The sequence below is a fragment of the Nicotiana sylvestris genome, chromosome 2 (assembly GCF_000393655.2).
Source record: "Nicotiana sylvestris chromosome 2, ASM39365v2, whole genome shotgun sequence".
Classification (NCBI taxonomy): domain Eukaryota; kingdom Viridiplantae; phylum Streptophyta; class Magnoliopsida; order Solanales; family Solanaceae; genus Nicotiana; species Nicotiana sylvestris.
Genome location: NC_091058.1, coordinates 155268196 through 155292713, shown reverse-complemented (window position 1 = coordinate 155292713; position 24518 = coordinate 155268196). Strand labels below are relative to the sequence as shown.

The window sequence follows — 24518 nt, the reverse complement described above, 5'->3', positions numbered from 1 at the left end:
ATCTGAAGAGAGTGTGGTAGAGTTTAAAAAGAGAAAACAAAAACAAAGTGAGAAACGAGTTTAGTTTCAGGTTTAATACACGCATGGGTTGTTGCTGTTTAGTTTTTCTTTACAAACTTTTGGGTTTGTTCTATTGAGTTTGTTTGGGTTTTCTTCAAAGTTTTTTGGGCCTTGAATCTGGTTCGAATTGCTACTGTTGGGTTGCTGTTGCGTTGTTGTGTTATTACTGCTGCTGACTCCTGCTTCTTTTCTTCTGCCATTTCCAGGTACACATTTGTACATTCTCGGCTTGAGGCGAAATGAAGTATTAACCAGGCTTTGTTCCTGTTGAATTCCTCCTGTTTAGATTTGTGTTTGAATAGAATTTTTCTTTCTTTGTATAAAAATGTAGTTGATTGATTAATAAGTAATGGGGTCACATATGTATAATAACTCCTTCATCTAATAATGTTAGTTTAAATTAATCAAAGAATAGTTAATTTGTTTTGATATTATTGTGTGTCAATCTCATGTTCTAGTGTTATTAAATAATAGAATATAGAACGAAAGCAATCTCTCTTTGTACAAACTCGATTGCAATTTTCCATTTGCATTAGCCGTAAACTAATAACTAATAAGTTACGTATTTTTTAGCATGTAATTAATTGAAGGATTTTCTTTTATTTTAGAGCCGAACTTAATAGAAAAAATGTAGTCACTATAGGTTTATCCTTTTAAATAAAAAATGAGACGAGCCTCGCCAAATAAAACGCACAGATTGCGGGGCCCTCACAAAATGTATGTGTTAATTACTTAGAACTCGGGATCGGCCGTTTAGCGAACTCCACGACCTTACCCAAAAATAATAAATATGCTAATTGCTTTAGGCGCGCATTTTAATAATCTTACCTTCTTAAACTCGGGTGTGCATTTCATGCGACCCAAATCCAAATCCCAAAACATTGAATAAAAATGTGTTCCGGATTGCGGGTGCATTTCATGTGACGCAATCCAAAGACATATTTTTAAACGATGTTCACAATCTTTTAAAATATAATAATAAAAGCGGTAAAGAGTTAAAACTTGCACATGAGCGCATAATTGTATAAAATCAGATAAACAAGCCGAATATGATAGTTGAGCGACCGTGCTAGAACCACGGAACTCGGGAATGCCTAACACCTTCTCCTGGGTTAACAGAATTCCTTATCCGGATTTCTGGTTCGCAGACTGTAATACAGAGTCATTCTTTTCCTCGATTCAGGATTAAATTGGTGACTTGGGACACTCTAAATCTGCCAAGTGGCGACTCTGAAACAAATAAACAAATCCCGTTTCGATTGTCCTTTAATTGGAAAAACTCCTTTACCCCTTGCGGGGGCGGAAAAAGGAGGTGTGACAGATGCATCTATTTAACCTACCGAGGCGTTCGGCCCGTTCCACAATAGATAAAACACATTCAAACAGTCATTAAGAATTCATCAAGGAGCAATTATTCAAGAAAAGGCAATTTCCCTTTTAAAAATCAAGAAACGATGTCTAGTCATTTAGAAATTCATTTATACGTTCGATATGTTTTAAGCATTTTAAATTGTCACCAAGATTGCAAATATTACAAGTAAAATGCTTTTGGGTCCTAGATTACCGGACTTAAGCATAATAGTAGCTACGCACGGACTCTCATCACCTCGTGCGTACATAGCCCCCACAAATAGAAGCACATATCCAATTAATTATCCTATACGGACAATTCCCTCTTACAAGGTTAGAAAGGAGACTCACCTTGCTCTAAAGTTCCAAAACCGGCTTCCAAGCCCTTCCGACGAGTCAAATCGATGCCCCAACGCTCCAAAACTAGCCAAATAATGGGCAAACCAATGAAAATATACCCTAATACTCATAGCAATTCAATTTATATAAATTCTCAACTCTGCTCGAAAAGTTAACAAAATTGCCCCCGGGCCCGGATTCCAAAAAATTTCGAAGATAAACTTCACCCATAACCTCACGAACTCAAATATATAATTTGCTCTCAATTTCATGCCCAAATTCGTGGTAAAAATCCAAAAATATCATTTTCTAGTTCTTCTACTAAAAACCCACAAATTCTACTGATTTTCATATTTAAAACCTTATAAAATCCATGTATTTGACTTACAAGGGGTGGAATTAACTTACCTGTTGTTTGATGATGAAATCCCCCTCTTCAAAGGCTCTAAAATCGCCTAACCAAAGTGAAAATGGGTGAAATGAACTCAAACCCCGCTTTTAATACATTCTGCCCAGCCCAGGTCCGCCCTTCTTCGCGAGCGCGGCACTGCCCTCGTGTTCACGAAGGCCAAAAATATTTTCCAACAATTCCCTTTTGCAAACGCGAGACCCGTCTTGCGAACGCATAGTTTTAGCTGCTAGGACCTTCACAAACACGACCCCCTATTCGCGAACGCGAAGGGTAATTTCCTAGGTCCCAGTTGTTCTATATTTTCCTCTTCGCGAACACGCTCAGTTCCTCGCGTTCGCGATGTTTCCACTAGCTAACCTTCGTGAACTCGAGCTCCCCCTTCGAGAACGCGAAGAAAAATTCCTCTTCCTGACCCAGCTCCTCTTCGCGAACGCGAGCTCCACTTCACGGACGCGAAGAACAAATATCTGCAACAGAAAAACCAGCAAAATCTGCCACTTCTCTCAGCCCAAAAATGACCCATTGAGCATCTGAAACACACCCGAGGCCTCGGGACCTCAACCAAACATACCAACTAATCCTAAAATACTATACGAACTTAGTAGAACCTTCAAATCACATCAAAACCATGCTAAAATCACGAATCACCCTTCAATCCAAACTTTAGGAACTTGAAACTACAAAATTCGATAATCCCAAACTACGTCCGATTGACCTCACATTTTGCACACAAGTCATATTTGACATTACGGACCTACTTCAACTTCCGGAATCGGATTCAAACCCGATATCAAAAAGTCCATTTCCGGTCAAACTTCTCAAAACCTTCAAATTTCTATCTTTAGCCAAATGACTCCAAAATGACATACGGGCCTCCGAATTCACTTCCGATCATGCTCCCAATACCAGAATCACCATACGAAGCTATTCCCAGACTCGGAATCCCAAACGGACATTGATAACACTGAAAGTCACTTTAACCCAAACTTATGAAATTCTTCCAAAAATGCTAACTTTCACAATAGGCGCCGAAACGCTCCCGGGCCATCCAAAAACCGATTCGGACATACACCCAAGTCAAAAATTACCATACGAACTTGCTGGAACCTCCAAATCTCGATTCCGAGGTCGTTTACTCAAAAATCCAATCTTAGTCGATTCTTTCAACTTAAAGCTTCCGAAATGAGAATTCTCTTTTCAAATCAACTCTGAACTTCCTGGAATTCAATTCTGACCATGCGTACAAGTCATAATAAATGAAGTGAAGCTGATCATGGCCTCAAATTATCGAACAACGTGCTAGAGCTCAAAATGACTGGTCAGATCGTTACAGATCTTGTTAGCTCTGTTGGGTGATTTTGGGCTTAGGGGCGTGTTCGGATTGTGTTTTGGAGGTATGTAGCTCATTTAGACTTGAAATGGCGAAAGTTGAATTTTTGGAGTTTCAGGCCGCTAGTGGGATTTTTGATATTGGGGTCAGAATCCGATTCCGAAAGTTAGAGTATGTCTGTAGTGTTAAATATGACTTGTGTGTAAAATTTGGGGTCAATGGGATGTTGTTTTGTTGGTTTCGGCATCGGTTGTAGAATTTTAAAGTTTCAAGTTCGTTAGGTTTGGATTGGAGGATGAATTGTGTTTTAATATTGTTTGATGTGATTTGAGGGCTTGACTAAGTTTGTAAGGTATTTTAGGATTGGTTGATATATTTGGTTGAGGTCCCGGGGGCCTCGGGTGTGTTTTGGATGCTCAATGGGTGAACACTTGGACTTAGAGGATTTTTTGGTGTGCTGGTTCTTGTGTTTTTGCACCTGTGGTAGGGAACCGCAGGTGCGGGGCCGTATATGCGGATGACAAAGCACAGAAGCGGATTTTGTGAGAAGGTCTAGGGTCGCAAGTGCGAGGGGAGTTCCGCATCTGCGGAGCCCGCAAGTGCGAGTGAAGGAACACAGAAGCAGTCTTGAATCGCAGAAGCGGATGGGGATCCGTAGGTGCGCATACGCAGGTGCAACCTCATGATCACAGAAGCGGCCGAGGTGCATTAAGTGAAAAGCCGCACCTGTGATGGCAATTCTGTAGGTGCGGGACGGCAGATGCGGTCCTAGGATCGCAGAAATGGAAATCGCAGGGCAGAAAAGAGAATTTTCGAGGGTTTGAAATTCATATAACAAATTCGATTTGGAGCTCGATGGAAGTCGATTTTTCGAGAGCTTTTCAGAGAAAATCATTGGGTAACAATTTCTAATCCTATTTTGATCATATTTCATTAATCCATAGTTATTTTTTTCATTAAATTAAGGAATTGGCGTGAGAAAGTTGGAAAATTGGGGAAAAGTTCCCCAACCAAAAATCTAAGATTTGAGTGGGATTTATGCGTCAGATTTGGATGATTTTTGAACGAGTGAACTCGTGAGTGAATGAATGTTCATAATTTGTGACTTTTACCCGATTTCGAGATGTGGTTCCGGGTAGAATTTTTGGAGGTTTCTCTATTTTCTTGCCTTACCTTTGATTTCATTAGCTATGTTAGTTGCTTGTAGCTATATTTACTTTATGTAATTGATTTGATTAGACTTGAGCCACTCGGAGTTGGATACTCGTGGCAAGTGCATGATTTCGGATTGATTTGAGCTTGGTTCGAGGTAAGTGGCTTGCCTAACCTTTTATGAGGAAACTCCCCTTAGGATTTGGTACTGTTTGATATATGAGCGCCGTGTACGCGAGGTGACGAGTGCATACATGGGCTATTTGTTGAAAAAACCCGTTTTTATTCAGCAAATATCTATTTTTCCTTTAATTGAGCAACACCAGTATATGTAACTATCCTGTTTAGCTCAGGAAAGCATGCCTACGTGCCTTAACTGCCTCTCTAAACTTTGTGTAGCATGTTTAGTGAAAATTACTTGTCTTCTTTGATATGAACTTAGTCTAAACCGTAGAATTCCTTGTTGAAACTATTGTTTATGTTGATTGAGTTGCATATTTACTTTGGGACTATGGAACGGTATTCCGGGAGATCCCCCTGCACGTTTATGTTTTGGACTACGGGGCGGTATCCTGGGAGATCCCCTTGTACTGTATATTTACTTTGGAACTACGGAACGGTATTCTGGGAGATCCCGCTACACATTTACGTTTGGGACTACGGGACGGTATCCCGGGGATCTCCTAAACATTTACGTTTGGGAATACGGGACGGTATCCCGGGAGATCTCCTGTTGTTATCTCTGTGTACTGAGCTGTTATTTTTCTATGATTTCATTCTCGTTAAATTTTAGTATTTATCTTTACTGCGATATTTCATTCTGAATTATTTTGTTATATATATATACCAGTAGGGCCTTGACCTGATCTCGTCACTACTCGACCGAGATTAAGCTTGACACTTACTGGGTACCGTTGACTCATGCCCTTTCATGCACATGTTTTTCGTGTGCAGATCTAGATACCTCACATCAGTTGCATTACAAGTGAGGCGAGACGACTGTAGAGACTTTGAGGTATATCTACCGTATCCGCAGACCTAGGAGTCCCTCTCTACTCTTCCTCAAGTTAAAGACTTTTTGTTATTTTCTTCTTGTATTAGACTCTTGAGTATAAGAGTACTGTGTCTTTTCTTTAGATTGTGACTTATGACATTCCGAGTTTTGGGAGAGTTAAGTATACTGTTCGGAAATGATTATTGTATATGCCAATCGACATCACATTTCCTTGTTTAAAATTTACTCTTAGTTGATAGCTTTTATGTTTTTTGTTCCTTTTTCTGTAAAGTTAGACTTCCCTAGTCGTAGAGACTAGGTGTCATCACGATAGGTTCACGGAGGAAGAACTAGGGTCGTCACAATAATCTATAGTACGATTTAAACTTTGTGCACGTAAGTGAAGGATGGCTGCAACCTCGATCCAATTTTTTTTTCCTGAAATAGTTTAGTGATCCAAATCGTTTTCATCATCTACCTATAAGATGAGGCAAGTTGTTCCTCCCCCCTCCTTTTAGGGCTATGAATATGGGTGGAGCTAGTGTGTAGGTTATGGGTTCGGTAAAGAATTACCACGTTGAAATCGTAAGAAATGTTTCATTGTAACTGAAAGAGGACCAGCAACTATTCACTACTAACGTTGTATTCACTGGCATGTTGCTACATTTCATACACGGTAAAAATTTACTCGCACCGGGTGTTTACACCCAGGGGCGTACACAGAATTTTTCGTAATCGGCGTCGATATGTAAAAAAGAAATAAAGAGCAAATAAATTAGCGGCATCATATTATTAAAAAAAAAAGTACGTTACGACTCTCCTCGACATATTTGTGGATGTTATTCCGACTCATTGGCCCTTTCCTTAAGTTAGATGAACTTTGAGACATTGAACTTGGTTTAGAAAGCTCAGTGCACTAGAGAAACTTTGTTCATTGAAATTAGGCTAAACAACAAAAACATCAATAAGATAACCTCCAAATAATCCCATCAAATTCAACCCATACAAATAAAAGCACCAGAACAACTTACAAAATAAAACCAAGCAACAACCAAGTCTTTCAGTAAAATGCAATAAATAATATTTTTAAAATTATGGTTTGAAATAACTGAACTCCGGTAAGCGTTATACTGTTTATTGTCCTTTTTCTATACAAAAATGAATGTGGTTTAATTTTCCTTTGAAAGAAGTTCATCGGCAAATCATCAGTAAGGATTTAGTACTAAAAAGATTTACTCACAGATAAAACGATGCAAGACTTCGAACTGCCAACCTCCGCTGAAAACGTCAGTTGCTTAACCAGCGAGCCAGGATGGAATTCGGGAAAAGCTATATCATTTTAACTATTTTATTAAATGATTTATTTGTATTATATATTTAACAAAATTTACGATGAAGCGGTGTAAATCCGCCCCTGTTTACACCAAATCAATAAATACATGATATGTGTCTTGTATATGGACTTCAAACATTTAACCATGGTAAATTATATGCATTCTCATCTAATTAAATTAATTAAATATCGTGAATTAATATAGTTTGATGTAAATGTGGGTAATTATTTACCTTTCATACACCTTTAATTTCTCGCCTAGTCACCCAATCACGTGAACCTTTGCTAGAATTGAAGGGATGTCTACACATTCACTTTCTTGGTTTGAATTTAATCTTTTATAGATTTTTCGTCGTCAAATGAAGTTCACCTACCATAACTTGAAGTAATTAACTTCATAATTGATGATGGTATTATGTAGTATTTCACTAACTTAAATTATGAATCTGTCTTGGTATCATCAATTATGTATTCACTTATAACTTAAATTATGAATATGTACTCTATTACGTACTGGTGCAGGTTTTTACTTCCAAGTATTCCTAAACATGTCTCAATCCAAATTATACATAATTAACAGCTAAGTATGATGTATTGTGGGATAATGTAGGAGGAAACTTGTTTTCATCACGATAATAATATATCAATATATGTACATGTTTTTTTCCCATCAGACTCATCATTAGAGGTGGAAAAATGGTTAAAAGAAAACTATTATATGTCCATATTATCCATTAAAAATAGGTTGAATAATGAACTTTTCAAAAATAGGTTGGATATGGATAGAAACATCTTATCCACTTAGAAAATGGCTAACCAAATGGATAACCAATGAATAACTAATGTGTTTAATTTGTATACTTCATCTGGTCCACAATAAGTGACCAATTTGCCTTTTTATTTTGGTCCAAAATAAGTGTCAATTTATATAATCAAGAAAAAATTTAATTTTTTTTTCAAGATTATCCTTATATTCATATCCCTAAAAAGTCATTTACAACTCATATTTGAGAATAGAAGTAAGTGCTATTATAACTATGTTGCAACATTTAATGAAGGGTAGTTTAGTCACACTAACTATTTCGTCTAAAATTTAGTATTTCATTAATGTGTGTGTCCAAAGCAAATTGGTCACTTATTGTGAATCGGGGAGTATTTTGTAAAGTTTCAAATTGGGGGTTCCTCAAGTTTGAGAGACTAGGAATTCTAACGTGATCATATTCAAGAAGTAATTGATAATATGGATATCCATATTATATCCATATTATCTGTCGAATAACTCATTTTTTATCCGTGTCAACCGACCCGACCCGCCCGTTTGTCTCCCCTAGTCGTCATGTTAGTTTGTTCATCACATTAGGATACATGTTTAAAACAGTGTTTAGAGTACAAATACGCAAGACCAACCCTCCGTGCATGGCAGCTCGATCGGAGACGTAAAATCTCAGCAAACAGTCACTATATATCACTTTACCAAACGTGCCATTATCCCATACTTGTCCACAAAACCAAATTCTAAGAATATCTCTTTCTTCTCCCCATCTTTTCACTCCTACTATACTAACATGACCTTGATCTTCATGCTATAAATTGTATTCTGCTATCCCAACGGATTAGCAAATTCTATTGCACATATATAATCTAGAGTATAATGTCCGAACCTAAAAAGCTCATATTACATGGAGATTTGGAACTCCACATTATCCAAGCCCGTCATTTACCCAACATGGACATTACTTCTGCCCGTCTTCGCCGCTGCTTCACTCTCGGTGGCATCTGCCGTAAACCACCTGATTCCACCGTCGACGGCGGAGACGACGGCGACCGTACGTCACAACCGGATAAGAAAAATCAGCACCGGAAAATCATCACGAGTGACCCATACGTCACCGTTTCAGCTCCACAAACCGCTCTAGCCCGTACTCGGATCATACCCAACTCTCAGTATCCGGTTTGGGACGAGCATTTTCGGATCCCATTGGCCCATCCTATGGCCTTCTTGGAGTTTCGGGTCAAGGATGATGACTTGTTCGGGGCCGAAATTATGGGTAAAGTTAAAATTCCGGCGGAGAGTATCGCCACCGGTGACGTCATCTCCGGTTGGTTTCCCATTATTGGGCCTTCCGGTAAACCTCCAAAGCCCAATTCAGCCCTTAAGGTCCAAATGAAATTTTTCCCTTATGATACAAACTCATTATACACACGCGGCATTGCTTCTGATCCTCAGCATTTAGGTGTGAGAAATACTTATTTTCCATTAAGAAAAGGAAGTTCAGTAAAACTATACCAAGATGCACACGTAAGCAATAATGTGAAGTTCCCAGATATTAAATTGGAAAAAGGAACAAATTTTGAGCACAACAAATGTTGGGAAGATATATGCTATGCAATTTCTGAGGCTCATCACTTGATTTACATTGTTGGTTGGTCTGTTTATCATAAGATTAAGTTAATTAGAGAACCCACAAGGCCATTGCCACGTGGCGGTGATCTGACGCTTGGTGAATTGCTTAAATACAAGTCTCAAGAAGGTGTAAGAGTTCTGCTGTTAGTTTGGGATGATAAAACTTCGCACGATAAGTTCTTTATTAACACGGTATGTACTGTTGAATACTATTCTGATTCCTTCGTTAAATTATAATGTGGTTTCTTTTGATAAAGTATATTCTAATGTGGCATTAATGCGTACTTTATTATGTTCTTGTTTATTAAAGAAGGTGTTAAGATAGTGGTTGCACGTGACTATCTTTTCTTTTCATGTCTTTCTTGGCAATTATAATCTAGCTTGACTTTTGCTAGTTGCTGTTATTTTATTTGCTACTACTAATATTCTTCATTCCTTGCTTAAACTCAACTGACCATGCTAGTAGTCTTATTTAAGTTTTGCTAGTTGCTGTTATTTTATTTCGAAATCTTCGTATATCTTTGCTTAAAAACTTTAATTTGACTATGTTTTTTGCATACCACTCATAGGCATTTTGAATGCAACTTAGCCTTGTCTAGCCTCAAGTCATGCATGTTCAGTTTTTGGAAAAAGGTTCCAGCTAATATAAGGACATAGTTATTCCCAATTTGTGAACAGAAATCTTTCTACGCAATTTTAGATATGAACTGAACTACATCTGTTATAATCTCTTTCGTTCGTTTAACCAATTGTTTTTGTCTTTACTTTCTAAGATGGTGCATGCTGACCCCTTGGGACTGAGGCGCAGTTGTTTTTTTTCCTAAGATGGTGCATGCCATCAGTTGTACTTCTTGTTTTAAACCCCCCCTTACAATAATTTGAGATGGCATTGGTTGCAGGCAGGAGTAATGGGAACTCACGATGAGGAGACCAAGAAGTTCTTTAAGCATTCCTCTGTGATTTGTGTTCTGTCACCACGTTATGCTAGTAGTAAGCTCAGCATTATGAAGCAACAGGTAACTCTCTTATAAGTGTTCTCATCAGTTTGCTGGAGAAAGGAAAGAAGAGGTCAAAAGGTTTAGCAGGAAAAGATTATCTTAGTTGCTGTGCATATCAAATGTAATTGATAGCATGAATATTCCCTATTAGAAATCTGTTTTTGCTTTGATTTAAAACCACTTCCTCACTTTTTGGCCTTTATCTCCCCTTCGTTGATGGTTTGCACATTTAATTGTTGCTTCCAGGTTGTTGGAACCATGTTCACGCATCACCAGAAGTGCATTCTTGTAGATACACAGGCTCCTGGCAATAATAGAAAAATTACAGCCTTCTTAGGAGGTCTTGATCTCTGTGATGGTCGCTATGATACGCCTGAACATCGCTTATTCCGTGATCTTGATACTGTTTTCAAAGATGATTTTCATCAGCCTCAATTTCCTGTGAGTAGTTTGTTGTTCCAAATATTTTTTTGATAATTTTAATACCTGTAAACTATCATTTGGTGTGGTTCTTATTGGTTAGTTGGGGAAAAGTCTAGTATACTTTATGCTAGTTGGACTACACGGGCTATTGCAGCAGATTGAGTATGATAACTAATACAGACCAAATCATGTGAAAAGAATGATTTTGATGGTTGTGTTAGTTTATATACCTTATACAACAACAACTACTACTACGCCTCACTACCAAGCAAGTTGGGGAAGCTATATACCTTATAAATATCGAAAAGTCTGTTTCCAGCATATGAAGTTTAACCCATCTGTTAATGCTTTTAGAAAATCTGCTTGTGGATATTTTAGCAGTTGTTATTGCCACATGACTAAAAATGTCAACAAACAAAGGGCAACCTGTAGTTCAAAGTATTCAAGTTCTGAAGCCTAACTTCTGTAACTGCTGTAAAAGTTTTGCTCAAGAGTTTGCTAAGCTCGGCATGTTGCTTAAATTAAATTTGCTTCCGTTCCCAAAGTTTAGAGTCTGTTTCCTTGCTGGAGTTGACACATGAAGAGGTTCCTGCCTGTGAATTTCACTAGCTTTAACTCTGTTTACCAACAGGACTAGCAATCTAAAAGTGTTTGTTTATTTCAGATGCCAAGTGGGGAAATGTAGTTAGAAAAATTAAGTTCTAGTAAAGCATTAGGAGCTATTTTTTATGCCTGAAACAACTATTCTATTGGGCATCCTTTTAGTTACTTATCATTCGTTTGGGTGAAGATTTCAGATATAATTTCTATATATGTATGTAGATTTAAGCATTCTGGTATGATCATGGTTCTTTATGTAGGAAACAGGGTCAGTTTGAAAACAAATCTCTAATTTAATTTTATTCTGAAATACCACAAGAATAATGTCTCTCTCTGCTTATTATTTGAAGTGTCTGAACTATTTGGAGACCTTAACTTTTTCTGATAAATGAAGATTTTACCTACAAGATACCGTTTTCCCAACCTTTTTAGCTGTCAGTCTCTTGCATTTGTTTTGCCATCTGTTTATGGGAAAGTGGTCACACTTTGACGAAGGGAAAGAAAAAAGATGCTAATGCTAATAGAGACTAGGTGGCTTGCCAACAAAGGATAAAAACTCAAATCTGAACTTACACACAGCTTATTTGGATGGTTGTTACATATCGTTTCATAATGTATCGTATCGTATTGTACTGTACTGTACTGTATCGTTTGATGAATACAATGTTTGGATGGATTGTATCATTTTGCCGTCGTTTCATGGTATCATGCACCAGTAATATGATGAATAAACTTGCAATATTATAAAGAAAAATTATGATACGCTATATAAAAAGGTAGGGTAAATGATAAAATAAAACTATTTAATAATAATGAAGGGTGAGATTGAGAGAAAACACAAGAAAACGACACAATCACACAAATCGGTCGTTACATAAAGTGGCACATTTCATCGTTACATAACGACGGATTTAACGATACGATACAATAAAATTTAAGTAACAATCAAAATAAACATTGTATTTAAAGTAACAATACGATACGATACAATCGGAAACAACCATCCAAATTTGAATATTCCGGTAAAAGCTTGTACTTTCCTATCTTGTTATTTTAATATCGTTATGATTTATTCGCTTCGATGATGATGCAAACTAATTTGGAACTTGTACATTATACTGTTTGTTGTATAGTATTTGTCATCTGCCACTAATATAAAACATGCAATGATTACTATGTTAAATTTGTTACTCTCAGATGATACTTTTACTGAAAATAAATCTTAGTCCTAAAATAGGTATGAAAATATAATAAACAAGAATTATAAGCAAAATAAATTAATTTAATGCATAAATGGTGAGATAAGAACTTTTTCTAGTGTGTTAGACTTAAATCTCTCAAGTACTTTTATGGAAGTTTAATGTTTGAGTAATATTCATTTACAGTCCAAGGACTATGATTTAGCACATTGAGCATTCAATTGTCAGTCGTGAATAAGGTTATCAAAAAGTCCCCTAAGTTACTTAGAATAGGGTTGTTATGTTTGATTTAAACCAAAGATGGTGAAACCCTGCAGTGTATCATATGGTTATTTCCAACCACATGTTTACGTGATTTTATACGTCTTTTATACAGTGAATTTTTCCTTCTATTTCTTTATTTCCTTTGATCATGGCTTTCTTGTTGATTATGTTTTTATAATTTTAATTTATTTGTACCACATTTACTAGCCAGGGACCAAGGCCCCAAGGGAGCCATGGCATGATTTGCACTGCAGAATTGATGGACCTGCTGCATATGATGTGCTTATAAACTTTGCTCAGCGATGGAGGAGAGCAACAAAGTGGAGGGAATTCGCTTTCTTTAAGAAAACGATGTCCCGCTGGAATGACGATGCAATGTTAAAGATTGAGCGTATCTCATGGATACTCAGCCCCGCTTTTGCTGTTTTCAAAGTAGGGACTGAGATTCCAGCAGATGATCCAAAACTATATGTAGCTGGGGAAGATCACCCCGAAAATTGGCACGTGCAGGTAGATTTTTCTTGTCATGCAGAGATATTCAACAGAATTTGTTGAATCCCTTTTAACGCTCTTCCTCATATCTTATACTGCAGATCTTTCGTTCCATTGATTCAGGCTCAGTGCAAGGTTTTCCCAAGAGTATTGATGTTGCTAAGGCACAGGTACAGAAACCATAGCTTTTTTGTCATAACCTTTCAAAGTTCCGCGAAAGTAGCTGTTCTGTATATGGAACACTTATCAGTATTCACAATTTCTGTTCATTATATTTTTGACAGAACCTTATCAGCTCAAAAGATCTGGTAGTAGACAAAAGCATTGAATCAGCATACATCCAGGCAATAAGATCTGCTCAACATTTCATATATATTGAGAATCAGTATTTTCTTGGGTCATCATATGCTTGGCCGTCTTACAAAGATGCAGGTAAATTTATATTTTCTTGCTATATTATCGAATAGAAGTATACAAGACATGAAACTATGTTATCACCAAAGAATAAAAAAAAGTTATGATTCAACATAGAAATGTGCTTTTATATTCACAACTCCTCATGAAATTGATGATCCAAAATTTACATCTGCATTTTTAATGCATTTGACTAATAGGTAAACTCTACCGGGCTCAATATTTTACCACATCCAATTCCTAGAAAAAGTATGCAAAAGGTTTTAAGATTGATAAGGTAAAAATCTGTAAATTCCAATTCTTCTCTAATTATTGTCTTCATGTGTTTCCTTTAAACACACTCTTGAAAGTGTTATATTTCTTCCTGAAAGCAAGATTTTATGGAACTTACTCGCCAATTTTCTAGGATAATCAAGTCGTAGTTTGAGATCAGACAAATTCTTGCTTTTGTTCTACTTAAACCACCTGGAAGCATTCATTATTCTTCCTTACCCAATTCCAATTCATGTTCCTTTACCAATTTTGATCAGGAGCTGATCATCTGGTACCCATGGAGTTGGCATTGAAAATTGCAAGTAAAATTAGAGCCAGAGAACGGTTTTGTGTATACGTTGTTTTGCCCATGTGGCCCGAGGGGGATCCCAAATCAGTTACTGGGCAAGAAATTCTATACTGGCAGGTAATCTGTTTCCTGAATCATCATGATTTGTATTTTGGATTTCATAAACGTAGTTTCATATAACATTAATAATGTGACACTGGGCACCTTCAGCAGCAAACATCAAGGGCAGTTCTATAATAATAATAGAGATGCCAGCTCTTATGGTACTTTTATCTGAATTATCATAATTGCATTAGTTATTCTGTAGATTAACATAAACGAGAATGGAAGTAACTTCCTATTATAAACATTCTCATTCCTCATAAACTGGTATTTTATTTCTTTAATATGTAGGGACACAAAACACAACGAAATAAGATTTTTAGAAAGGATGTTGGTGGAAAAATGGTTTGTGTATTTGAGGAACCTGGCAGAATGAACGAGAGGAGAACTTTGATAATGAACGCTAACTTATCCCAAAAATATTTTCATGGTGTCTCAAGCTTGTGCTTATTTCTCTATGTTAGATTTGATTATTTAGTATTTTATGCTATAAAAGTGTGATCTGATGCAAGAATCTAAGAATAATAATCAGATGCACTTTACTGAAATTTGTGTATGCTTTCAACAGAGCCAGACAATGCAGATGATGTATCAAGTTATTGCAAGGGAGCTCAAGTCAATGCAGCTTGTAGACTCACATCCATTAGATTATTTAAATTTTTACTGCCTTGGAAATCGTGAAGCAAATGGTCAATTTGCTAATGATGCTGATAAGGTAATGTCCAAGTGGGCACATAAACACTACATGCACTAACAGTTAAGTGAAAGGTCATTGTGAGATTAACAAGTTTGTGATCTCCACTCATAAACTATGTTGCGCGGACTCTCCAAAATGTAGCCTCGCCCGTGTCGGATCCTTCAAAAGTGCACTACTTTTGGAGGATCCGATACGTATCCGGCCACATTTTCGGAGAGTCCGAGCAACATAGCTCATAAATATACCTTGTCTGCTAGCTGATGTATCTATCCACTTGCTCTCTCTGTTTTCCCCAAATGCATGCACTTAAATCAAAATACATCATCTACACTATCGTCACTGCTACTGTCCGTAGTATGCTTTACTTGTTTCAATCTCTTCAAGGTTGTTCAATGGAGGTGTCACATAATCGTTAAAATGAATAAAGAATTTCCCTACTCTTTGAACAATTGGAAAAAGTGCTGTACCTTGTACATACTCCCATGCTTTTGCTTCTCCTTCTAAGTCTTCCCGCTATTCCTCCGATAGAGCTACCCTTGCCATACCCTTAGGAGTATTGTTTTTTCTGTCCCTTTTTGTTACTGGTATGTTTCAACATTTTGCACTTAGATATTTCCCGTACATGCATTGATATTAGTCTTTTTGTTATGGGCAGTGAATATTAGGCCCAAACGGTGCTCTCTGACCTATTTCTTGAGATAAGTTCACTATCATGGGGCTTCTAGAGGAATTTTATTTCTTAAAAATAAGTAAATAAATGCTAAAATGGAGCTGAGAGCTGTACAAAACGTGACGTGCAAAACCTCAATTTCCTTGCTATTCATGTATGGAACTGAACTTCATGAATCGTTGCGCAATCCTAAATTAAGAAGCTAACGAAAAGATACATTTGAATTTGACACTTAGTACAGTTATAATTTTGCCTTGAAATTTTGGTTCTTTTCGCTCTACATAGCCCACAGAATCCATGAAGAACTTATTTTATAAGTTAGAGCATTCGCTCCTCTTCTGTTCAAGTGTTGAAGTAGTTCCTTAGTTGTCCTTCACACAGTCCACTTCAGCTCAAAGATGGTCAAAATCCGGTGTCATAATTGCCTAGTAATTTTACAATTTCAAATCTTCAGCCTCCATTTCACATAATAAGCATCTGGGAAATGCAACATCTATTTGGTTATCGTGTTTCATGAATTATTTTGACGCGTCTCGATTTGATGAAGCTGGCAAAATTTTGTTAAGGCGTGTTTTTCAAACTTTGCCATGCAACCAGGTCTCGGATTCATATAAATTTCAACGTTTCATGATATACGTGCATGCCAAAGGAATGATAGTGGATGATGAATATGTTATACTGGGTTCTGCCAACATAAATCAACGATCTTTAGCCGGATCGAAAGACACCGAGATAGCTATGGGTGCCTATCAACCACATCACTCTTGGGCAAAGAAACAACAGCATCCACGAGGACAGGTTTGAATGTTTGATTATTTTCCCTGTGCCAAGATCTTTATTTTAAATATTTATCATTTGAAGTAACAGACTTAGAAAAGTTGTCTTTGGATGAGATATTACTGACATGGGAAGGGACCCAAAGAGTTTAAGTTTAATTATCTTAATATGTTATCTGAAATTAGTGTCTTTGTCTGTGTTCACAAAGCTAAATCTACCTCCTCTATCAATTTATATTTAATAACTACTCTGTTTTTCTTAAGAAAAGGAAGAAGATTAGACGAAGAAAAAAAGATCTTTATTGACACGGTTGCTACGTAAAAATTCCATCTTCAAATCCATTTCAGTTGCTTTATCTCTATTAACAGGTTGAATTATAGTGATTTCTCTTGGCTCTGAGCTGTAACTTTTATTTCGTTGCTTAACTCAACAATTATCCTACAGTCTTCCACAAAAAGCCTTTTATCGAACTTTATCATGCCTTTTCTATATACATTATGAGACTTATGATTCAATCTAAATATCAACACCGCTTATAAAGTTGCTTAAGTGGATATATAATAGTTGGAAAATCATGTGCAATTTCAGAAGAAGATACTATGTCTTCAGTAGTAAAACCTGGGTAATGAATTTTTCAGTTATCATAAAGTCGCTATGGTAAATTTCTATCTTTCATCCTTCTGTTTTTGTGTTCATTTTTTCCCCAAATGACTCTTAGTTCAACAACAATAATAACCACAAACCCAGTGTAATCCCACAAGTAGGGGGGTCTCGGAAGGATCGTGTGTACGCAGACCTTACCCCTATCCTGAGCAGGTAGAGAGGTTGTCTCAAATAGACCCTCGGCTCAAGGAAAGATGCTATTACTATTAGTTCAAATAGCCCAATTTGTATTGATCTGTCAATATATTGAAAATAGAAAGAAAGCAATACTACAGTAATGAGAAAACTCAAAGTTCATTTACTACATCCACAGTTTTGAGAAGAAGTTGAGAAAAACTTTGATGTTCAAGTGAATCATTTTTCATTTATTAATCCAGTTTTTGGAAGAAGTTGAGCAAAACGGTGATGTTTAAGTGAATCATTTCTTTTTCATCTTGTCTCAATCTCCAGGTCTATGGATATAGAATGTCTCTGTGGGCAGAGCACCTTGGAATGTTAGAAGATAGTTTCCAAGAACCAGAAGCATTTGAATGTGTAAAAAGGGTGAATGAGGTTGCTGAAGATAACTGGAAGAGATATACAGCTGAAATTTTTACTGAATTGCAAGGACATCTTCTGAAGTATCCCATACAAGTGGATGCTGATGGCAAAGTTTGTCCATTACCTGATTATGAATGTTTCCCAGATGTTGGTGGTAAAATATTAGGAAATCCTTCCCCTACTATCCCAGATGTGTTGACCACCTGATTCTTTAGGTAAGTTCATAGTCTCTTTGAGAAAGTACGATTAAATTGGAATGATACAAAGAAGATTAGCATACGCCCCCAATGCAAGGATAACGAGCATTAATTCAAGAATTGTCATGCTTCGAGTCTCTGGCAACGTAAAGATGGTGCATGTATAGCTGTGGTATATTGTATTCTCATTCATATCTTTTATGTTGTACATCAACATGTAGATTTAGGAGTATTTGATGCATGTAAACCGTTCCGGGATTATTACTTATTAAAAAGAATGGATATCTGATTGGTACTGGTTTTTTAACTTACAAGAGGGTATTGTTTTGAATAAAAGAGTATTCCTATGGTCTTATGTATAATAACCATGTGATCCATATCTAATAGTAGTCAGGAAGTTATATGTCCGTCCTCCTGCTTTCTCTTCTTGTGTTCACATACATTGTCCACACTATATGCAAAAGCAACTTTTTCAAATGATGCTCACACGCTTTTACTATCTAAATGCAACAACATATTTCTCAAGAAATTTTAGGGGTTACATGAATTCCGCGATTTGATTCTTTCTGAGATGCATTTCAACATTATCATCTAAGAAGCTGACAATACAGCAACATATGCCAGAGATAGAGAATGATTGCAAGGATCAGATATTGGACTACTAAATTCCTCTGATATAGTGGTAGGCTACAGTTGATAGAAAGTGTTAAAATCTTTGAAATACAGACCTATTGGGGACAAGTGTTATTGCTGCCAAAAAAGATCATAAGTTTATCACTGCATGCTTGCAGAACCTTTTTGTGGATATTGCTTGCATAGATGATTTAAGCCATGCATGCCAAGATCAGCTAGAAGCCTGAATATGATTGACTTTCACTATTGGGATAAAGCAGCACTATGTAAACTACTATGTGCAATACACACAAAGAAAGATACTTTATAGATACAATGGATATATAGCTTCTACATAAAAGGGGAAAGAATTTACTACAATGCACACACCGAGGCAAGCATGTTGGCTTATAAGGAAGGTTTTTGACACTAGAAAATGATTTCTACACATAAATTATTTTGCAAATATTAAAAAAATATTATACGAGGAGAAAGTTTGATATCAAGAAAACATACATCTCAGCACTTCCATAATATCAAAAGATGCCATGGAAGATGTTAGTACTGGAAGCAAAATTACCGACTTTTAACTTTCTCTCTCTAGGCTCTCGGCGCATGTTATGCTAACGTACGCCGTCTGAGAATTAGCCATGGATAGAAAGCGAGTCCGGCCAAAACGAGACTCGTGATGGTCGGAGAAGCAGTAAGCGCAACAGTAATAATAGATACACCAGCTAAAGGTAATACACAACAAATAACTACTCCGATTGGCAGTCAATTTCAACCTAACTTGCAGAAATTGGGGTCTTCAAGCACACCAATAGGACCGGCGAAATGGCTAAACCTAAGTGCAATCCAGATGAATGTGGCATCGTCATCCTGTGACGGCACGCCAGTGAACAACGTAGTGGAAAATACAGAGGCCAATGGGAAAATTACAGAGATAGAACCAAAAACTAATGGAACAATACAAGCGGATGAAGCTACCAGAACACAACCGGTGCATGCAGAGCCACCACCACCGGAAAAACCGTCGGTCAATCTGTTCGCAGGTAATAGATCTTCAAAAAATAGTATAGCACTCTCTTATATCCCCCCAGAGATTATTGATGGTAATATTGTGGTGAAACTGGATAAGGATGAAATTGACAATCAAACTAAGAAGTGGCAGTGTGCCCTAACTGTCTATGTAATTGGGGATGCACCTGGTCATAAATTCATGCAAAGATACATAGCTCAAAATTAGAGTTGAGTGACTGCTCCAGATCTGTTCTTCATGAGGAAGGGTATTACATTGCTAGATTTTATACACTTGATGATTTGAAGGATATTGTATATGGAGGTCCATACATGATTAATGGTAGACCAATGATCTTAAAACAATGGTCCCCTGAATTTGACCTTACGGCTGAATTCTTGACTGAAATTCCATCGTGGATCACACTACCAAAGTTGCCAATGAGTTGCTGAGGAAATAAGGCTCTAAGTAAAATGGCATGTGCCATAGAAAAGCCACTCTTTGCGGATGAATGCACAACAAAGCATATGCGCATATCCTATGCAAGAATTCTGCTGGAGGCAAATGTCACTAAAAACATATAAAGCTAGCTGGTCTAGTAGAAACAAAGGTGAAAGAAGCTAAAACAGAAAGAGTGATGATTAGAATTACCCCTGGATGAAACATAATTACTAATTATGAGCATGCAATGAATGGTAGGGTGTGGATTATATGGGATGACCAAATGTATGAAGTGTTGGCAATTGATAAACAGGATCAATTTATCCATTGCCAAGTTACAGGGAAATATAATGGAATGCAATTCTATCTCACAGTGGTGTATGGGCAAAATGTAGTTGAACAAAGGAAGAATCTATGGCAACATTTTCAAAGGATAGCACAAACAACTACATGACCATGGATAATTGGGGAAGATTTCAATGCACTACTTACTCCTCAAGACAGATTGTCTAAGGTGCTTGTGACCAATGCTGACATTACAGATTTCTCAGAACTATGCCACAACATCTGTCTTACAGAGCTTCCTTGGAGAGGGGACTATTTCACATGGACTAATAAACAACAAGGAGATGTCAGAGTGTGGAGTCGCTATATAGATTATTGGGAAATAATGTCTGGATGATGAATTATGGCCATATCGCCAGAGTATGGAGAGCCCTATATTTCAGACTATAACCATATGATTATTACTATAAGGAAGCCTAAGACTCAAACCAAATGTCAATTCGGCTTCTTCATTGTATGGGCAAATCATGCATCTTTTCAGTCGATGGTAGCTGAAGGGTGGAGAAAGAACAAAGCATCAGGGAAAATGAAGAACATCTGCTTCAAACTTAAAGAGCTGAAAAGTCAATTTAGGCACATAAATGCAACAGAATTTAAAGGAGTAACAGAAAAGATAGAACAAGCTCGGATAGCACTCTCTCAAGTCCAAAGTCAAATGGAAACATACTACTCTGATACATTATTAGACCTGGAAAGGGAATGCATACACAAACTGGAGACATGGTCATTTGTAGAAGAAGGGATTCTACAATAGAAGACTCGAGCAACTTGGATCTAATTGAGAGATTTCAATAGTAAATTCTTTTCAACTATCATAAAAGAGAGGCAACAAAAACATATCGCTGAAATACAAGCTCTATCAGATTTTACTATTACAGAACCAACAGCTATTAGGGAGGAGATATTACAATTATATAAAAGTCTGATGGGGTCTAGGGCCAATAAGCTACCGGCCGTCAATATTATGGTTATGAAGAACGGGCCAATTCTAATACATCAACAACAAATAGAGTTAAGTATAGAAGTGACTGATCGGGAGATATATGATGGGCTAAAAGATATTGGAAGTGACAAAGCACCTGGAATAGATGGCTATAATGCAGAATTTTTCAAGAGAGCTTAACTTGTGATCAAAGAGGAATTGTATGTAGCAGTGAAAGACTTCTTTCACACAGGTGTAATGTATCTGGTCATCAACTGCACCACTATAACCTTGCTGCCTAAGATCCCCAATCCTGTGACAATCAAGGATTTCAGGCCCATTGCTTGTTGCACTGTGTTATACAAGCTGATATCTAAGGTCATTGCTGGAAGATTGCAAAAAGATAATGCCACACATCATCTCTGAAGCTCAAGCAGGATTAATCCTAGGGAGGAAAATAGCAGATAACATCATACTAGCCCATGAACTTGTCAAAGCATACAACAGGAAATATATATCTCCTAAATGCATGTTAAAGGTGGACATGATGAAAGCTTATGACTCAGTGGAATGTGTGTACTTGGAAAAGCTTATGGAATACTTAGGCTTTCCTACAAAATTCCTCCAATGGGTGAAAACATGTATGTCAACAGTGAGCTACTCTATCATGATCAATGAAGAATTGACAAAGCCTTTTAATGCAACTAAATGGCTTCGACAAGGTGATCCCATGTCACCATTCTTGTTTGCAATTACCATGGAGTATCTGAGCATGATGATTAAGCAAATAAAGGAGTACAAATACCATCCAAGATGTAGCAAGTTGTACATAACTCATCTCAATTTTACAGATGATCTACTCATGTTTACCAGGGGTGACACTGGTTCTGTGCAAGCTCTGCACCACTGTTTAGGCAATTCTTTGCTGCTTCTGATTTACAAGCTAATCTTACAAAGAGTGCTCTCTACTTTGGAGGAGTGGCAAAGTCAGAACAAATGAGAATACTATATAGTACAGGTTATTCACTAGGGGACCTGCCTTTCAAATACTTGGGGATTCTATTAGATACAAAAAAGTTAACTATACTTCAAAGGCAACCGTTGGTAGAGAGAATTGTAGCAAGAGTATCTTTATAGACTGCTCGGAAAATATCTTATGCTGGTAGACTGCAGCTTGTGCAGACTGTACTATTTGGCATCCAATCTTATTGGGCTCAATTGTTCTTTGTACCAACAAAGTTTATGAAGCTGATAGAGGCCTATTGTAGAAGTTACATATGGTCTGGAACCAATACAATCACAAAAAGAGCATTGATAGCTTGGGACAAGACGTGCCTACCTAAATCAGTAGGGGGATGTAGCCTGACAAATCTCCAAGTGTGGAACAAGCCAGCAATCACTAAAACATACTGGGACCTAGCTCATAAGGAGGATAAAGCTTGGATAAGATTGATTCATGCATACTACATCAAAAGTCAAAACATATTTGACATGGCTATTCCATAACAGGCAAGTTGGATGGTGAGGAAGATTTTGGATGCTATGAAAAATGCACAACAAATACCAGCCCTAAACAAGCAAAAGAGCTTCATTAAGCAGATATACTTAGGTCTTTTGAAAATTATAACAAAGTAGAATGGAGAACCTTGATATTCCATAATGAGACTAGACCTAAAGCAATGTTTACAATGTGGCTCCAGTGTCAGGAAAAGTTGTTAACTGTGGATCGATTAGCCAAATAGGGAATCCTAGTGAACTCAAGGTGCATTCTGTGTATGGCTGCAGAAGAATCTCATCTCCATCTCTTTGGTGAGTGTAACTTCTCCAAAGTAGTATGGATGAGATTACTGAGATGGTTGCAACTATTGAATGCTCCAACTAATTCTTGCCAACAAGTGTTTACATGGCTGCATTTCCAATCCAAAGGTAAGTCACTGAAGTCAAAGATACTCAAGATGATGTATGCAGAATACATTTATGTGATTTGGAAAAAGAGGAACAGTAGAGTGTTTGAAGATCAAGCAAGGAATGTAGAACAGCTAGCTAGGGAAGTGGCATGCATATGCAACATTAGAGCACAAGGGGGAGTGAGGACAAAGATGCAACAACGTCATTTCTAAGGGAAAACAACAACTCAAAGACTAGCGGGAAAGATAGTACTTTGTGGATTTATGTACTGCTTATAGTATAGTTATAGAGATATGACTATGTATGGATTGTAGCAAGTCGAGGATGACTATGCTGATTCGTAAGGATTGCTCTTGGTGATTAATGAAATATTCTAATTAACAAAAAAAAAAAAGATGTTAGTACTGGGCTCAACTATATATAATGCCTTCACCAAAGACCTAGCATAGATGATTTAATGAAGAAATGGATATATATATATATATATATATATATATATATATATATATGTACCAAATGAATATGTACTATGTCGAATGAATACAAAGGAACAATGTCTTATCTCTTCTTTGACTGTAAGTAGTCCAGAACTATCTGGGTTGGGTTACACTGTTATATAGGATGGGAGAGAGGCACCAAATTGGAGATGAAGTTGAATGGCGGATTAATAATTGCAGGCCTCGAGCAAGCATACTGCATTTCTTTAATTGTTTATTACACTTGGATGGAACTCCCGCTACATGTCAGAGGGCAACAAAAGATCAAATGAAACATTTTTTTAGAGAAGTTAGATAGCACTATTTTAATTGTTTATTTAATTTTCTCGATACATGAAATCATATATTATTTGGTTTAAGAAAATTGAGCATGGACGAATCATCAAGTGAGTTACAAGTGATGCAAGCAAAAAAAGTGAGAGTTGTGATTCTGATTTTCTTATTCTAGTCGGAGTTTGATAGGGGTTTTATAATTATTAGTTTCAACTTTATTAAAGGCTATTCAATCCAGAACTCTCTTTTAAAAAAAAATATAGATAGAGCTTCTCTAATTGAACGATTAGATTCAAATAAGTTTGACAATTAGGATTTCTAAGATTGTGAAAAATAATGCATAGAAATTTGGATTTCTGTATCAACTTCAATATTGAGAATAATCACGAAAAATGAGCTGGAAGAATATTATTTACAAAAAAAAGTATCACGTCCTGAAATAAATAACAAAAAAAAAAAAAAAAACTTCCAAGAAGAAAATTTTAGACTATAGATATATAGTTGTGGTTTGAATGACTTAGCGAATTATA

General features: G+C 36.8%; 1 protein-coding gene and 1 non-coding gene across 2 annotated transcripts; both read left to right on the top strand.

Moving 5' to 3' along the window:
- Nucleotides 1-8388: 8388 nt before the first annotated feature.
- On the top strand, nucleotides 8389-18286 carry LOC104219474 (phospholipase D delta-like). The gene is made up of 10 exons (XM_009770163.2): nucleotides 8389-9566; nucleotides 10274-10390; nucleotides 10619-10813; nucleotides 13066-13368; nucleotides 13452-13520; nucleotides 13635-13782; nucleotides 14295-14443; nucleotides 14997-15143; nucleotides 16393-16593; nucleotides 17686-18286. Exons 1-10 carry the CDS (start codon nucleotides 8622-8624, stop codon nucleotides 17980-17982), a joined length of 2571 nt encoding a protein of 856 aa, XP_009768465.1. The 5' UTR covers nucleotides 8389-8621; the 3' UTR covers nucleotides 17983-18286.
- LOC138886685 (U6 spliceosomal RNA) lies at nucleotides 18001-18105 on the top strand. Its single transcript, XR_011405728.1, has one exon. It is a non-coding gene; the product is annotated as a U6 spliceosomal RNA (small nuclear RNA).
- Nucleotides 18287-24518: the final 6232 nt, after the last annotated feature.

Excerpts from the sequence above, each read along its gene's own strand:
- LOC104219474 (XM_009770163.2), top strand. The coding sequence starts at position 8,622 with ATGTCCGAACCTAAAAAGCTCATATTACATGGAGATTTGGAACTCCAC. Across the intron at positions 13,369-13,451 it reads CCGAAAATTGGCACGTGCAG|ATCTTTCGTTCCATTGATTC; the intron begins GTAGATTTTTCT and ends CTTATACTGCAG. Across the intron at positions 13,783-14,294 it reads GCCGTCTTACAAAGATGCAG|GAGCTGATCATCTGGTACCC; the intron begins GTAAATTTATAT and ends AATTTTGATCAG.